The sequence below is a fragment of the Pangasianodon hypophthalmus genome, chromosome 26 (genome assembly GCF_027358585.1).
Source record: "Pangasianodon hypophthalmus isolate fPanHyp1 chromosome 26, fPanHyp1.pri, whole genome shotgun sequence".
NCBI lineage: Eukaryota > Metazoa > Chordata > Actinopteri > Siluriformes > Pangasiidae > Pangasianodon > Pangasianodon hypophthalmus.
In genome coordinates, this window is record NC_069735.1 from 4,830,053 (window position 1) to 4,849,009 (window position 18,957).

The 18,957-nt window shown below is 40.2% G+C and overlaps 1 protein-coding gene across 26 annotated transcripts in view; it reads left to right on the plus strand.

Annotated features, from left to right (window-relative positions):
• dmd (dystrophin) overlaps positions 1 to 18,957 on the plus strand; it is a 260,429-nt gene that overhangs the window by 130,280 nt on the left and 111,192 nt on the right. For all 26 annotated transcript variants that reach the window (XM_053230044.1, XM_053230046.1, XM_026928750.3 and 23 more), the window contains 2 exons: positions 14,051 to 14,129; positions 14,312 to 14,372. In XM_053230044.1, the coding sequence (XP_053086019.1) occupies positions 14,051 to 14,129; positions 14,312 to 14,372 (140 nt within the window). The remainder of the gene's footprint in view (positions 1 to 14,050; positions 14,130 to 14,311; positions 14,373 to 18,957) is intronic.

Sequence of the window (18,957 nt, forward strand, 5' to 3'; positions counted from 1 at the left end):
AACAGAGAATCTGTGTTGATTACAATGATAAATACCACAGCATGGTTACATTTTTTAATCTGAAGGTGTTAGTTAATTGTTTATAACAGCATGGCTCTTGTTACATAAATTATAGGTTTATATTAATGCCCTCTTTCTAATAATTTAGTATTACCATAGTAACAGCCCATTTACGTAATCTAAGTGTAATAATAAATACATTAAAAATGTGTATGATCATTGATGATGTGTTCTGTAAGGAGACATTTATTTAACATTTATGGAAGGGGTCTCGAGTGTACAAGTCAGTCCTGTTATTGATTACATTATAGTAGCTATATACAATTATTCCCACACCAGGATCTCCTTTTTCTCTCTTTTCTCATGTTACTGAGAAACAGCAAAGCACAAACTCCTCTGTCCTATCATATTCAGAATTCTGTTACTCAGGTACTTAAGTCGATTTTCTGTGGGCTCCCATTCAGGTGATGCATGATTTTTCACACCTCTGAATTTGCCATATTTTTCTTGAGTAGAAGCGCCGGAAACAGGGTTTTTCAACAGCATATAGACTACCGCCTTTAAACCTTGTCTATACCCTGAAAAGAAAAACTCAGGGATATAAAATGCAGACTTTTTGTTTTTGTTTCAAATATAAGACAATTTAAAAATGGAAAAAAAGACCAATACAAATACACATAAATGAGAAGATGGCATGCACTGAAATAAATAATAAACTAATAGGAGTCTAGTATGTTGCCATATACTAGACGCTCATTATTTAGCTTATAAAGCATCAGCACAGGGCCAGATTTAGCCTGTCTTTCATTTCCAGCATTATCATCATCACCAATTCAAATCAATTTTATTTGTATAGTGCTTTTAACAATGAACATTGTCTCAAAGCAGCTTTACAGAAATCTATATATAAAATTTGAATTTAAATGTATCCCTAACAAGCAAGCCACATGTGAGTAAGGGAAAGCAAGGGAAAACTCCCTGAGGCAACAAGAGGAAGAAACCTCGACTCCTTTACTCAACACTCATTCCACTTCTATAACTATATACTATAAATTCAATCAGTGCTAAGTATGTTAAAAGGAGCTTGAGTATGAACATCATTAGAGTTTTAACTTTAAGTTTCTTGTATCAAACTGAAATTGTCAACCATTCAATGATGAAGACTTGAGTGTAAAATGTTCTTAGCAATTGCCATCTTAAGGCTATCCAAGAAAAAACATCCACAGCCATCTTTAGGGTGTCTGTGTGGTACCATCCATAGTAAACCCCTGGTGAGCTGTAGGCTATCCATGCAGGGCCATCTTCGGCAGCAGTGAGTGATTTTCAGGTGAGTGAGGCTCCAAGCAGAAATGGGTCCATCAGATGGATCAGGCAGGTCTGGAGGCCAGAAGGAGTCAGGATCACTGGTATCTCAGTATTAACATGTGTAGCTCGACAGAGAATGAGCAAGCGAGAGAGAGAGAGAGAGAGAGAGAGAGAGGTGTAAGAAAGAAATAACAGATTTTAGGTATGCTCATGTACTGTAACGGTTTAAGAAGATGTACACTGAGCGCAGAGTGCAAGCAGGGACTCTGACGACTATTTATGACACCAGCCACCACTGATTATAATGAAGAACAGGCCCTTTGCCAAATGTGGTCCTATAGCTCAATACTATCCTGTAGACACATACAGTCAGGTCCTCAAAAATTTTATCAACATGATATTTTTATCGTTTTCATCTGAACTATTATAAAGATATTTTAGGGCAAGATTGTTTGATGGTCGAGTGCTTTACAATGATCATGAAAACAATTATGGTATTATTTTCATATGTCCACATCACAGTGAAAGTAGGCTAATTCTTCATGTCACGTATTGCTAAACTGTTTTTAAATGCAAGTGTGACTTACATCAAATGCAACACACAAGCACTGATATTAAGCATTGTTTCAGCATACAGACGCGCATTCTGTATGTTAGCAGTTGCTGCTCTATGGTGAGAATTCTCAGCTCCTGGTTCCCTATGTCATAGTTTGAGTTTCTTGGGTTTTTCATTCAGGTGGTACATCAAAGGACCGGCACTGGTGCTAAAACCTTGGATGAATTACCAATAGACATAGGCAGACCCCAGAAACCTTTGTGGTTCCTTTGTTGTTTGGGATTGTGGCCAGGAGGGTACTGGTTCCCTAACTTGGATTTATTGATATCGTTTTAGGACCTAAAATACAGAGGGAGCATTAACTAGATCATGTAGCATGATAAGGTACTCATAATGACCACACATGGTAATGAACACAGTCTGCCACTCATCACCTTCTCATATGTGGGTGAGATTGTATGAGCTCCTTCTGTCCAAATTTTTGGCTCCTCTTACCTTTACTAGAGGACTGTACTTGACTGTGATGGAATTTGGGCCTTGGTAACCTATACAAGGCCAAATGCTGCCACCTTGTTTCTACACAAAGAAGTAACCAGCTGCTGTGGGTGAGGTGGAGGGCTGGATGTATCTTGTTCTAGTGCCTCAGTTTTCTACTCTTTCATAGCTTTTGTTTCAGGGATGGCTTTAGCTGCTTTTGGACTTGCTGAGGATCTCAGTGCAGTATTGTTGTGGAACATCCACCTCTTTCTTAATTTCTGCATAGCATGACAGGAGAGAGAGCCAGGTAAGAACTCCATGAAACTAGCTAACCTCCATTTCAGGATATTGAGGGGTTATGAATCGTCATGGAGTGCCCAGCAGTATGGGATTTTGAGCAGACCAGGTGACCATAAAGGAGTTTCAATGTGTATTGCTCCTGTGCACATTTAGGGTTTGCTGCATTTGGTGACTTGACCAGTTCCCAGAGGAGTCCCATTCAGCACTTGCACAGTTAAGAAGTTTTTAGGAGTAACCAGGTGGGACATTAAGTATTTTTATGGCATTTTTCTTTCATGATGTTTCCTGCTGCCCCAGAGTTGATGAATGATGGAAAATATTTGGACTGTGACCATGACAATTTCACTGGCAAGATTATTCTTATACCAACAATCATGGGTGTGATGTTTTTGCTCACCTTTGGCCTTACATAGCACTCAGCTCTGAAATGTCCCTTTCTATATTTGCTTGTGCAGTGACTCTTGATCACTTGAAAAATGGGTGGGTTAAAACAAAAGGTGTTATTGTTCTAAATTTGTTTTAACACATCTACGTGGAAATATCAGGAAATTAAAGCTGAAATTTTGATCTGTTGTCCAAACCCAAATGTCTCCATTGTATAGCAAAAACAAAAGAATAGGCCTTGCCATATACTAGGGACTATATGTAGTTGATTTGGCCTCACATAATGTTTTTGCCAATGTTTTCTCTATTCAGTTGGTTTTGATTTCTCACCCTAATGATGGGTTGCTTTACTGGCAGTTACAGCTAATTAGATTTCATATTGACAGGCAACAGCAAGAGATTGCAAAAGCCACACTTCAAATAAACTGTAAACCTTTTATCTGCTTACTTGTACTGCTTACCACAGTCCCACAGTGGAATGGCAAGGCAAATTCTTTTGGTTTTGCTATACACTGAATACATTTGGGTTTGGGATCAAAAGATGAATTAGACAATAGATCAGGATTTCAGATTTCATTTCCTGATATTTACATCTAGATGTGTTAAACAGTTTAGAACATTGCACCTTTGGTGGCAGTTTTTTAGGTGAGCAAAAGTATCCTTCTTTTGTGATGCTTTTCCAGGCTTGTACCACAGCTTCTTTCAGTTGTTGTTTTGAAGTGTCTAAAATCTTCCACTTTTTCACCTTATGAAGTTCTTGAAGTGTTGCCAGTGTGTTTTGGGTCATTGTCTTGCTGCCTGATGATGTTCATCCCATTTAGATTGGACGCATTTCTCTGTAAATTGGCAAAACAGAATGGTTCTGTAGACTTCTGAATTCATTCTACTGCTACCATCATGGGTTTTATCATCAGTAAAGATTGGCTTGACCAGTGAGCTAGTATGTTTTAGATCATGAGCAGAACTTTTGTGGCTCATCTCTGTATTTCTTTGCAAATTCCAACCTGGCCTTCAAATTCATACTTCTGATGAGTCATTTTGCATCTTGTGGTATGACCTCTATATTTCTGTTTTTGAAGTCTTCTTCGAACGGTGGATTGTGATACTTTCACCCCTGTCCTGTGGATGTTGTTGGTGATGTCACTGAACGTTGTTTTTGGGTTTTTCTGTCGTTTTCCTTGGCCAACCTGTCTGATGTTTGGTTGTTAATACACTAGTGGTTACTTTCTTTTTCAGGACATTCCAAATTTATGTCTTGGCTATGCAATGCGTGTGCAACAGCTCTGATAGATTTTCCTGTTTTTCTCAGCTTCAATATGGCTTGCTTTTTTCCCATAGACAGCTCTCTTGTCTTCATGTTGGTTTGTCCTTTTAACAACAAACGCAGTCTTCACTGGTGAATCTCAGGGCTCAGACCAAGAGTAGACATTCATTGCTATTAAATGTTTAAACAGTCAATCTAACAGGGCACACATGGGCAACAAGAAGCACCTGTCAGTCACATGTTCCAGTATTTTTGATCACTTGAAAAATGGGTGGATTCAAAAGGTGCCATGTTCTAAGTTGTTTAACACATGTAGATGTAATCTACATATTGGGATATGAAAGCTGAAATTCTGATCTATCATCTCATGTTCATTTTTTGATCCCAAACCAACATGTCTTTAATGTATATCATGCACGAAAGAACTGGCCTTGCTATCCCAATACTTTCGGACTGTATAAAGTGCTGTAATTCCTATACTGTTCATTCAATTCAATTCAATTTTATTTGTATAGCACTTTTAACAATGGACATTGTCACAAAGCAGCTTTACAGAAATAAATGGATTCACAAAAATATATTGTAAATATTTGAATTTATCACTGTGTCAAGGAAACACACGGTGGCAAGGAAAAACTCCCCGAGATGATATGAGGAAGAATCCTTGAGAGGAACCAGGCTCAAAAGGGAACCCATCCTCATCTGGGTGCAACGGATAGTGCGATTATAAATAAATCCCTTCTATTATTGTGTACTATATGGACAAATAGTGCAATTGTGCAACCAATAAATTCATCACAGTTTTTGCAAGAAGTCCGGCTGGTTAAAATCTATCCACTGTCCACTGATGGAGTCCTGTGTACGAAGCTGCTTGTGGCAACTGCAGCCCGAAAGCCACTACAGCAATCGCAGTCCCAAGCCATTACAGTACAGCTCCCCATATGTGATCCCCATGCCATCTCCACAGCCCCCAGGTGGCGCCATCCCCAGCAATCCAAACAGTTTTTCAGGCAATCCATATGGGGCCACCCCCAGCAGCAGCGAGCAATCTCAACCGATGAGAACTCCAACCAGAAGTAGGGCATCAGGATGGGTCAGGCAGCGAGGAGGAGCAGAAGGGGTCAGGATCACTGGCATCACTGGCATCTCAGAAGTAGCATGTGTAGCTCGACAGAGAGTGAGGGAGAGAGAGAGCTGGAGAGAAAGGAAGAGATTGTTAGGTGAGCTTTTGTCCTCTAATGGTTAAGCATGATGTACTTTGCATGCAGAGTGCAAGCAGGGACTCTGGCAAGACTAGCTATGACAGCATAACTAAAAGGGAGAGCCAGAAGCTAACACAGACATGAAGGCACCCTGGGACATAAGGCAGCCAGCCACTCCACCGTCGACAAACCTGAGTGAACGTGTGAGAGTGGGGGGGCGACAGCATCCAAACATCCCAGTTCACCACAACACTCTATGCCTGTGAAACCCTCCAGACCTGCCCCTGTACCTATGAAAACTATTCACAAAAGGCTTGACTAAACAAATATGTTTTCAGCCTAGACTTAAACACTGAGACTGTGTCTGAGCCCCGAACACTAAGTGGAAGGCTGTTCCATAACTATGGGGCTTTGTAAGAGAAAGCTCTACCCCCAGCTGTAGCCCGCATTATTCGAGGTACCAACAAATAGCCTGCACCTTTTGATCTGAGTAGGCATGACGGATCATAAAAGTGTTTAAGTCTACAGGGTTAGTTATAGAACTGTCCGGTTTTAAATTAATAGTCTGAATTTCTAGTCTGATATTTTCAATCTTACCATTGAAAAAATTCATGAAGTCATCGCTACTATATAATGATTGTGTGCGTGTTTCTATTGTGGTCTTATTCCTAGTAAATTTTGCTACAGTATTAAATAAGAATCTAGGATTATTTCTGTTATCTTCAATTAGGGTGGAGAGATACACTGATCTAGCAGCACTAAGAGCTTTCTTATAGCTCAAAAGGCTCTCCTTCCATGCTATTTGAAATACTACCAAGTTAGTTTGACGCCATTTACATTCTAGTTTTCGAGTGGTCTGTTTTAAAGTTTGTGTGTGATCGCTTTACCAGGGTGCTAGCTTTTTCTCCCTAATTATATTTTTTTAAGTGGAACTACCTTATCTAGTGAGTTGCAGAACGTTGATTCTAAACATTCAGTTGCCTGGTCAAGTTCTTTGGGATCAGACGGTGATCCAATCATGGTTGATAAATCTGGGAGATTACTGATAAAACTCTATGCAGTTGTTGACGTGAACGTACGTTGCATATACTATGATTAATACACATTTTAAATGAGATGAGGTAATGATCTGAGATAGCTTCAGACTGTGGACATGAGACTATATTTTCTATATTTAATCCGAATGTTAGTATTAAATCAAGAGTGTGACCACCACTATGGGTGGGTCCTATTACATTCTGATTAACCCCTACAGAATCTAGAATGGACACAACTGCTGTTCTCAGAGGGTCATCTGGATTATCAAAATGAATATTAAAATCTCCAACAATTAATGCCTTGTCTAAAGAAACAACCAGGTTAGAGATGAAATCCGCAAATTCACATAGGAATTCCGAATATGGCCCTGGGGGTCTGTAAATAATAATTACTGGAATCACCTGGGTAGACCTATTTTTAGTGGCTACGTATGTTATGTTAGAATAAAGAACTTCAAATGCGTTGAATTTATGACTAGGTTTTTGTGTGATGGCTAGATTATCATTATAAATGACTGCGATGCCTCTTCCTCTGCCAGTTAGACGGGGCTGATGTATGTAACTGTACCCGGGAGGACTAGCTTCATTTAATGCTACAAACTCGTTTGGTTTAATCCACGTTTCTGTTAAACACAGTACATCAGACTCCTGATCAGTCATGGTTTCATTAACAATAAGCACTTTAGACGTAAGAGATCTAATATTCAACAGTCCTAGCTTCAGATCGACTGTGCTGGCTATGCATTCGGTTTGGTTTAATTTTATGTTAATTAGGTTACTAAAACAAACTGTCTGAGTATGTCTATAATTTTGTTTAGCTCGGGGAACAGACACAGTCTCAATACGGTGGAACCTAAGTGATGAGTCTAGCAGACGATCGGTTTAGCCTGCTTGTCTGCGCCCTGGCCTTGGCCCTGGATTGTCACCGATTAACTAGGCCTGTTCTTAGACTATGTGCTATGCTGCAAGAAATGAGAGCAGCACCTTCCCGAGTGGGATGGATACCGTCCTGCCCTAGCAGGCCAGCCTTGCCCTCAAAGTTAGTCCAATTATCTATAAAGCCCACATTGTTTTCGGAGCACCACCTGGACATCCAGCAGTTCAGCGACCATAACCTGCTGTAAGCTACATCGCCACGCCGCATTGGGATGGGGCCAGAGCATACTACAGCATCGGACATCGCCTTCGCTAATTTACACACCTCTACCAAGTTACTCTTAGTAACCTCAGACTGACGAAGGTGTATATCATTAGCTCCTACATGAATAACTATCTTTGAGAACCTGCGCTTGCCTAAGACCCTAAGATTACCTGCTATGTCCGGCAAACGGAGAGCAAACGTGTTGGACACGTGAAGTGGAGAGGAGTGGTGCTCCCGTGGGCGAGCCTTAGCGTTAGCTTTGGCTTTGCGATTATGCTGCCGAGTCGTCACCCATTCGCCCCACTGTGAGGGCTCTAATGCCGGAGTTGGGGGATTACTAACTCCGCCTAAGGCATCCAGACTTTCCCCTACAGAAACTACGCTGCTCTCACTGTCACTAACCCTCTCTAGAGGCTGGATGCGCACCTCTAATGCTGCAATCTTCTCCGTCAGAGAGCTAACTAACATGCATTTATCACAAATAAAGCTATTACTAAAGATGGAGGAAGAGTGACTAAACATCCTGCACTCAACACACTGAACAAGCTGAATGTTTGACATGTTGTTTAACGCACCTTAGTTGAAGATTTGTTGATATTATTGTAGACGGCATGGATCCGGTGTGGATGGCCTACGCTCGCTGTCTTGACAAAATACAAAAGCGCACTTCGAGAGAAAGAAAAATGAAAATACGGTAGAAAAGAACGTGAAAAATACAACAGATGAAAACGATAGCACGATATTATTGATTTAAAAAAGAAAGAAACAGTATAGTTAAGGCGCCGATGCAGGCAAGAAACTCCCGGCAAAACAATTTGAAAACAGGAAGTGACCATCTGGTTTGGATGTAAAAACCCTGAAAATAAATCTGAATATCTGCACTTTAAGCTGGTAGGTGGCCATAGGCTTCTGACACCTCTTTATGGGAGTCTTTGCCATTCTTCATGTGCAAAAGCTTTCTGCTCATAAATGTTCATCGATTTCAGTATTGCCATAGCCAATGATTTTCAGTGGGATTTAAATCCAGGGACTGCCATGTCCACTCAAGCACATTTCAGGATAGATTCCTGAAACAAGCTTTGTTTGATTTGGATGTATGTTTTGGATCGTCTTGCTGATGGCATCACCTTCTTATCCAAAATAGCCTGGTGTTTTAAAGAATACACGAAGCCTGGATACAAGTTTGCCAGTTCCTGCAGCAGCAAACACCCCCACAACAGGACTGACCCACCTTCATGCTTCACTGTGGGGATGGTGTTTGTTTTGTCATAGGCATTGCATTTTCTTACACCAAACATATCGCTGATCCATAGGTTCCAGTTTAGTTTCATCACTCCATAAAACTGTCTCCCAGAACTCCAAAGGCCTATACAAAGTACTTGCAAATTTTTGCATAGTAAACTTGCGTATGATGCTGCGTATGATCTTCTTGTGGCCATTGCCTTTTGGGGTGATAAAATTATTTCTTCTATTAACTCCTTTTTTTTTTTTTTGCCACGTTTGCTACCGAGCTACTGAAATGTTGTTGGATGGCTGTTGTCTGGATTAATAGTACTGTAGGTTACATACCAGGCACAGTAATAAATTGATTAAATTTATTTGATTTATATTTATATTGATTTAATTTAAATAAATAATAAACTGATTAAAAATAAATATGTGACATGACTCTTAGCAGAAATCTCTGATTCAATCCCAAGATTGAAGCATTGAGGTGTCTGGCCAGGACACATGTAATAGATGCTTATCAGCAGGGCATGTTGTTCTCTCACACTTTATGCCAATGCGAACTATAGTAAAAAGGCAGTTTTCAGAGACACCATTTCCCCAAGTTCTTTGAACAATTTTCTGGGAAAATACCCACTTTATTTCTTAGATTGATAACATCATTGCCATTGCTAACTGCACAGTTACTGGACACACTTTTTATTTCTTCCTTTTCCACATTTCACCCAGCCCTGGCATATATACGTGAAGTATTGCTCAGCTTCCCTTTTCAGGAAACCTCCACTCATCTCCTGCAGACAGGACAAAAATCATCAAAGACCTGCTTGTCAGGGGTGAATTAAATGATCAGGCTAATAGAATCTGTGACACTCTTGCATGCAACCATTTTAGATGTTCCACATGTAAATTTATTAACACAGCCAATAAAATCACAGGCCCTAAATGATCATTTTGTAAAGGGTGGGAGCAACTGATTTCAACGGGGCAACCTCTGTTGCCTAGTTGCAAATTTTTTGTCATATTTTTTGTATGATTAAATCAATTGACTAGTCCACCTGTTTGCAGATGATAAATGCTGATATGAATTGATTTAATCCCTAATTCATTCATCCCTGTGATACATATAGTGCCCTGGTTAGTTGTGTTCTCAGATGGTGAGAGGTAGTCTCCACAGGGGACTGGGATAGATTGAGCTGCATTTTTCAGGTTCATATCCAGTTCCAGCTCCTCCATCCCAGGAATCACTGTTACCAGATACACAGGCTCTCTCCATGGTTTTAGGATTTTGAAAGATCGTATATTTGTATTACATAGCCCATATGTGTCAAACTCAAGGCCTCGGGCCTATTCCGGCCTGCCACATCATTTTATGTGGCCCGTGAGAGCAATCAGTAAAAGTCTATGTTGCTTTATATCGTAAATTGACCATAAACTACATCTCCTGCAGTGCATGTCGATTTTGCGACCCGCAAAAGTGACGGCATTCCGCCACTAGAATGCAGTGTTTCCACATTAGCGTTTAACTAAGCAGTATTGAGAAACATCTACAAATAATAACAACAAAATGTCCAAGAAGAGAAAAATTGATGCAGAAGGAAGGCAATTTAATGAAAGATGGGAAAGCGAATACATGTTTGTGCTTCAAAGAGAAAAACCGATACGTCTTTTGTGCTGTGAGGCAGTTTCTGTGGTGAAGGAGTGCAATATATGTTGGCATTTTGACACCAGACACGGAGCTAAGTCTGCCAAATTTAGCCTCCATGAAAAAAAACAAATTGTACAAGAACTAAAAGGCAAAGTGCAATCACAGCAGGATATCATCACAAAACATATATGTGTTTACAGCTGTATGTTCATGCAGCCAAATGTTTATTGTGATCAAACCATTTGTTGAATGTATGCCCTCTGCAAGGCTGTTTACAGCATTTGTTTTTGTAAAAGCCACTACTGTCACACATGTTCTTAGCAGCTCACAATTATTTGTGGTATAGTTCTGCCCCTCTCAAATGTGACAAAGTTTTTAACAAAGTTAATGTACTGACTTGTTTGATTATATTTATCATTTTTTTTATTTTGATTGATGGAGTAATGTGGATTTCTTAGCCTGATAAATTAAAATGATTTATGTTAAAATAACACAGAGCAATAACATTTATTTTTTACATCTATGCAAATGCATATACAATATTTGTAACTTAAGTAATAATCAAATAAAAACACCATTATTTAACAATATGTTAAGGAGTAGTAACATTTATACAGTCTTAGTTACATCCGGCCCTTTGAGGGCAGCCATAATGCTGAAGTGGCCCTAAGTAAAAATGAGTTTGACACCCCTGTCATAGCCCCTGTCTGTTCGCCTGACCTCATACTATCTGACTCACCATGTGACCTCAGAGCACTTTTGCCAATTTGCGAGTAATTTAGAACTCGATGTGGGTAATAATATAAGCACTTGGTCTCACAATGAAAACTCGTATAGCGGAGCACCCCTATTGTACAGGCGGGATTGATGTTCTTGAGCCTGTACCAAATTCTCTTGTGTCAAATGACCGAGTGTGTGGAGTTTTGCTCTCAAGTTTTCTCGGATGACATCTAGGACACTATGGGGCTTTCATGAGATACCAATGGAGGCTTGCCGAACCCTTCAGACTGCAAATAATAAGGGTTTGGGCCACTTATCCAAATTTCAAGCATCATCATGGACAAATGAGTCATATTTTTTTGTTTGATTAAATCAATTGACCAGTCCATCTGTTTGTGGATGATAAATGCTGGTACGAATTGATTTAATCCCTAACACTTCATACATACACTGTATTACCAAAAGTATTCGGTCACCCATCCAAATGATCAGAATCAGGTGTCCTAATCACTTGGCCTGGCCACAGGTGTATAAAATCAAGCACTTAGGCATGCAGACTGTTTTTACAAACATTTGTGAAAGAATGGGCCGCTCTTAGGAGCTCAGTGAATTCCAGCGTGGAACTGTCATAGGATGCCACCTGTGCAACAAATCCAGTCATGAAATTTCCTCGCTCCTAAATATTCCACAGTCAACTGTCAGCTTTATCATAACAAAATGGAAGAGTTTGGGAACAACAGCAACTCAGCCACGAAGTGGTAGGCCACGTAAACTGACGGAGAGGGGTCAGCGGATGCTGAAGCGCATAGTGCAAAGAGGTCGTCGACTTTCTTCACAGTCAATTGCTACAGAGCTCCAAACTTCATGTGACCTTCAGATTAGCCCAAGTACAGTTCACAGAGAGCTTCATGGAATGGGTTTCCATGGCCGAGCTGCTGCATCCAAGCCACACATCACCAAGTGCAATGCAAAGCGTCGGATGCAGTGGTGTAAAGCACTCCGCCACTGGACTCTAGAGCAGTGGAGACGCGTTCTCTGGAGTGATGAATCACGCTTTTCCATCTGGCAATCTGATGGACGAGTCTGGGTTTGGAGGTTGCCAGGAGAACGGTACATTTCGGACTGCATTGTGCCGAGTGTGAAATTTGGTGGAGGAGGAATTATGGTGTGGGGTTGTTTTTCAGGAGTTGGGCTTGGCCCCTTAGCTCCAGTGAAAGGAACTTTGAATGCTTCAGGATACCAAAACATTTTGGACAATTCCATGCTCCCAACCTTGTGGGAACAGTTTGGAGCGGGCCCCTTCCTCTTCCAACATGACTGTGCACCAGTGCACAAAGCAAGGCCCATAAAGACATGGATGACAGAGTCTGGTGTGGATGAACTTGACTGGCCTGCACAGAGTCCTGACCTGAACCCGATAGCACACCTTTGGGATGAATTAGAGCGGAGACTGAGAGCCAGGCCTTCTCGACCAACATCAGTGTGTGACCTCACCAATGCGCTTTTGGAAGAATGGTCAAAAATTCCTATAAACACACTCCTCAACCTTGTGGACAGCCTTCCCAGAAGAGTTGAAGCTGTAATAGCTGCAAAAGGTGGACCAACATCATATTGAACCCTATGGGTTAGGAATGGGATGGCACTTAAGTTCATATGTGAGTCAAGGCAGGTGACCGAATACTTTTGGTAATATAGTGTATAATGCCCTAGTCAGAATCTCTTTTGGGATACCAAAGCGGGAAATTACTCTCAAGAGTACCACTGCAACACTGCACGCTGAGATTTTGCAAAGAGGCACAACTTCTGTGTATTGTGTTCTGTAGCCCAGTAGGGCTAACACAAAGCGATGCCCTCTTGCACACCATTCTAAAGGTCCATACCAGTTCTTTCGAAGGTGACCCCAATAACCTATCCTTGATGATCAAAAAATATGGGTAGAACAATGTAGCATTTGGCCGGTGGTCGCTGACCATCAATTACTTGTTCATTTGATGCCTTGATGCCAATGTAGCATTTGGCCGGTGGTCGCTGACCATCAATTACTTGTTCACTTGATGCCTTAGGGAAAATCAAGGGACAAGGGTCTGCTCCAAGGGGAAATCCCAAACCTTTCCCTCCGGGTCTTCCTGATGCGGAGCCGACGTCAATGGCCCAGGCAATGCCTCCACAGTCAGTGCTGCACAAATCTCACTACACTACAGTAGGACCCACCAACTAGCATACTTTGTAAGAGCCCCTGAAATCTTTGGCCAGTTCTTCCCAAAATCAGTGGATGATTCAATTGAGGAAGCCTGCGGCGCATCATGGAACCAGACCAATGTTTCCACTTTCGGGGGACGAGGTTTTGTCGATATATTTAACCCCTTGCATGATTGTAGATTTTAATTTGAAAATAACTAGGGTATTCGTATCTCAGTTTTTGAGTTTATTACAATACCAATAAAACAAAATCTAGTGACGGAGCAAACAGAAAATATGTTTGCTGTAAGTTCTGTCAGTCAGCTGGTTATTTCTACCACAAAACTATTACATGTTTGTCATTGTGAATACATCACTGTGCTGCACTGTGCACACTTGGTGCTTAAAGTGATTGACACTCATGGTCACAAAGATACCAAAAACATACAAGGGCACAATTTTGCACCTTGTTCTTGCACATATGCTATGATCATGAAAATAGTTCTCCTACTTTTCCATCATTTGTGTCTGCTGTTGTCTTCCCTGCAACCGTTCTGAAAATTTGTATGACAATCACTCAATCAGTAACTGACTCAGTAAAATGTCTTTTTTAGATATCGGTTGAAGAACATCTGTCCCAACTTATTGAGGCCCACAGAGACTTAGGACCCAATTCTCAGCATTTTCTACAAGGTGAAACCATGAAAGTCTTTATGCAATTTGGCTCAATACATGTGTATTATGGACAGTATTACTAGTGCATTCTTCTTCTTCTGCTTCTTCTTATTATTATTATTAATATTTTTATTGTTCTTATTCTTGTTGTTATTGTTATTATTATATTGACCATTTAGATTTTTTTTTTCTGTTTACAGTGTCTGTACAAAGTCCTTTTGAACGCTCTGTTTCTCCAAACAGTGTTCCGTATTATATAAAGTAAGTATTCCAAAGACAACAAATTTCAATAATTCACTAATTCATCCCTGAAGTACATTACCAACTGGCAGAAAATAACTAACTTACTCGAAACAATTAATGTTAATACTTTAAAGCAGCTGATGTCTGCTAGCCTCCCAAGGACATCTGTTAGTTGATCACTCAGTGGTCTCCTGGCAGCTTAACATGCAGTTCTAAAGAACAACATGTTGAGCTGCCAGATGTACAATCTGATATTACTGTTGTGTAACAGAAAAGAAACATATAGCAATAAGAATGAAGATATGTTAGAATACATTATTATTAGATACTTGCAACCATTGGAATATTTCTTCTTGGTTAGTATTTTTTACTTATAAGCAGATTGGAGAAATCTTTCTTATGCCCACAGCAGCAATATCAAAACAATGGTTTTAATTTACTATTGCATTACATCTATGCCCTGGGTAGGTTATCAGGTATGTGATTGGTGTGCATGTGCATGTGTGTGCTTTTGACTGTACATTTTACTTGATGTCAGACTTATGATTTTTGCATTACCAAGATCAAGGTCAAATAGGGTCAAGGTCACAGCAAGGTTAAAGGTCTGAAATAGATTTTCAGTAGCTTCTTTTCTGGTTTAAGTATATTTTAATTGTAAAAGACATTGATGCCATTGGAGTCAATTTCTACTTGTTTGGGAACTTTTGTTTAAAAAAGAGTTTTACTAACAATGATCTTTTCTCTGGGAGCCATAAAGGATATAGCAGCATTAACCCATTTGATGGTGGGCACACTGTGTCTGACTGTATGAATACAGAATACAGACAACTGTCAGTGCCGCTTATGCCAAAGACTGCAGTCAGTGTAGATTGGGCTAATTAATATACTCTAACTTTCTTTTTCTGGCAAGGACGCAGGCTGCTGCATTCAGAACTAGCTGAAGCTTGCTTAGAGAGACAGCTTGGCAGCCAGGTAGCAACATGTTGAAATAGCCTAATATAGAAGTTATGTAAGTTTGCACTAGATTTTCAGCATTATTTTGAGGTAATATCATCAATATAATATTTAATACTGTTTTCAGGTTGTCCGTTCATCTAAGAATCTTGTTAGTGCAGTATCTCAAGAACGATTGGTTGAGTGTATTTTGGTGAAGGTTTGTTGATGAATTTTGTTGAACCTGGCCTTACCCTAAAAGGCCTATCCTCACAAAACAGAAGACTTTTGCAGTCTTTGAGTCTGAGCAATATAATGAGCTAAAGCTAACTGAGTGAGCATAGGTATAATAATTCTATAATATAAAGCTAAAATATATAACTTTGCACTATCACAGATTAATTCTATGCCAGAATTTACCTCCAAAATGCAGATTTTTTTAGATTAGATCTTTAGATTGATTGCTCATTTCTCATTTACAAGTATGTTTGCATTTTCAGAGTATTTGTTCCTGGGAACAACCAGTATAATCACCCAGGTTAATACACAATACATATATAACTGTGGTTCTGTAAACCCCAGATAACCACCAGGGACTGTTAAAATAAACGGGATATCTTCTCATGCATATGCACATGCATGCCAAGACCTTGAACAAATGTATGACATACTATTGGATATTCAGTCAGGTCCATAAATATTTGGACATTGACAAGTTATTGTTGTTTTAGCTGTCTACTACAGTACATTGGAGTTGAAATTAAATAATGAATGTAAGCTCAAAATGAAGATTTCCACTTTAATTTATTTACATGTAAATTGGGTGAACAGTGTAAGAATTACATCACTTTTTATATTTGCACCCCGCCCCCTTAAGGGACCAAAAGTAATTACATATACAAACTAACAATCATAAATTACATTTTTAATAATACTTGGTTGCATATCCTTTGCAATCCATGACTGCCGAAAGTCTAAATCCCATAGATATCACCAGACACTGGGTTTCTTCAGTGATGCTCTGTCAGGCATTTACTGTAGCTGTCTTCAGTTCCTGCTTGTTCTTAGAGGGTTTTGCCTTCAGCAAGGGAAGTGCATGCTCAGTTCGATTCAGGTCAGGTAATTGACTTTGCAGCATTCATTGCATTGTTCCTCTTCTTTTCCTTAAAAAAAAAAAAAGTCTTGGGCTGCTTTAGAAATATGCTTCGGGTCATTGTCTATCTGTACTGTGAAGCACGGTCCAATGAGTTTTGAAGCATTTTGCTAAATCTGAGCAGATAATATAGCCCTATACACTTCAGAATTCATCCTGCTATTTTTGTCAGCATCAATAAATACAAGAGTACTGGTTCCACTGGCAACCATAAGATATGGTGGTATGCTTCGGATCATAAGCAGTTTTACAATGATTTGAGATTTGTCTGTTAATCCCCAGGGGCGGTGAGAATCACCTGGATAGCCTATGCCACAGTGTCATGAGGAACTGACCCACAAGTAGCAGCAGTGAATACTTCCTAGAGCAGCATGCCTGTAATGCTCATGAAGGAGGTGATGCTCCTCACAGAGGGGCATGTCACAGCCTGTCTGTAGGCCAAGGTGATGACACCCAGTACCCGGTGTGCCAGTCTCAAGGGAGCTCCCAATGTCTTTTCCCTATAACAGATGAAGAGTTGATCTGATGAACAAATTGCCAGCATCTACACCAAATAGTACCATGGGGCATGTAATGGGCCTAGCAACAAATGCTCAGAAGGTTCTCCTTCATGGAGTACTGCAAGGTCAATAGATTGGTTAACAAATGTGGGTGATGCACTTTAGGCAGCAACCTTAAGTTCAAGCACAAGATTCATCCAGTCATCCAGTCACCAAGCATGCTAGGTGAACTTATTGGCAAGAAATATTTTTAAAGAGACCCATTTTAGTTTGGCATCCAGCATGGGCCCATGCTGGGGAGGTGTTAAGGGACTTAAGTACAAGAGTTAGATTCCATGTTGGGATCTTAAGGGAGTGTGGCAGCTGAAGGGATCTTGCTTTGGTCAAAAATGCTGTGATAAGTTTATGAGCCCCGAGTGAGACGCCATACATGGTGATTCACTGCAATGGCTGTCATATACACCTTGAACATTGTTGGAGCCTTTTTGCTCTCTAGTAGTCCCTGTAGGGAGGCTACAGCTTGAGGAACTAGACAGTGCAGATATGCACATTTGTCGAACAATTTCAAAATTAGAGTATACGAGGCCTTTGTAACAAATATTTACAGAGGAAGCTGCCTAGGTGCCATTTTTATTAGTAAGAGTAGCAGTTCTAAATAAGTGGTCTGGTATGCACACTGAAGTCTGTGCCATTTGGGCAGAATCAGTTCACAGAGAAGTAGTAATTATGATAGGCAAATCAGGACAGTTTGGACCAGTCCATCCTGACCTAGAGAACTGTGCAGCTCTGCCAGCAAGAACCATGGTTGACAGTGACTAGATTTGATTCAGTGACTCTGATCTCACCACTTCTGGGTGTAGATGCCACCTTCCCAGGTGCATGCACTGCCTTTACAGCCCGTCTGCTGCACCATTGTGCTTTCCTGGCAAGTGAGTTGCTCTCATCGAAGCTAGTCTTGGGTGGGCCTACTTTAGGAGTTGTCATGTAAGGTGGGGAGAACCATTTGCCTTGGTGATTGTATCTGATCATCACAATGTTTGAACAGTCCAGCAAGTGGCAATGTCTGTGAACCAGTAAGAAAAATTTTTAGTGTAGATATACCCTCCTCAGTTCCAGCTGGTTAATATGTTCTGCTCTCTCACACTAGCTAACTGACATTATCCATCATTTTAATCAAAGTATTATAAGTAGCTAATGTAAGGTACCAACTGAAAATATACTGGTAAACAACAGTGAACATTTACACTCAACACAACCTAGTTTTTTAAGTAAAAATATCACTGCAATTTTCTTCTAAGATTCAAGATTCTACTAGCTTTATTGGCATGGTAAAAGGCTTTACATTGTCAAAACACTGGTAACATTAAATTACAGACATACACTTTTACATATATTTACACACAATTTTTTTAAAAGTTTGATAAAATAATAGCAATAAGAAGGAAAATAATATACAGTGTTTCACAATCCTTGCAGCCAGGTTTGAGCTTGCTGAGGTTTCTCCTGGTAGGTGTGGGAGTTTGTTCTTGTTTGGCATCAGACTGAAGTCTTTTTCATGCATGTGAAGTGGGGAAAAATGTTTCCCAAATTTGTGTATAATTAGGGAATGTTGTTAAAAAGTGCCTTTCTGTTTCTGCTTCATTTTGTGTGCAGTGGGGGCAAAGTCTGTCTTCTTTTGGTAGCCAGGTTTGTCTGTGTTTGCCCATTTCTGTGGCGAGGTTGTGATCACTGAGTCTGTACATGGTCTGGACTTTCCTTAGTTTAGGGTCGGTCACTGTGCTCGGGTATTCTGCCAATTTATATTCTCTGTTTAGGGACAGATAACATTCTAATTTACTTTGTTGAGCTGTTTCTTCTGTCCAGTGTTTTAGATATTTTTCTTTTTGTGTTTTAATAATTTGATTTGGTCTATCTGGGGTTTTGTTCTGGGGTTTGGCTGGACAAATTTTGGATCGTAAAGTCAGCTCTAAGACCAGCTGGCTGAGGGGGCTTCTCTCATTTCTTCTAGCTCTACACG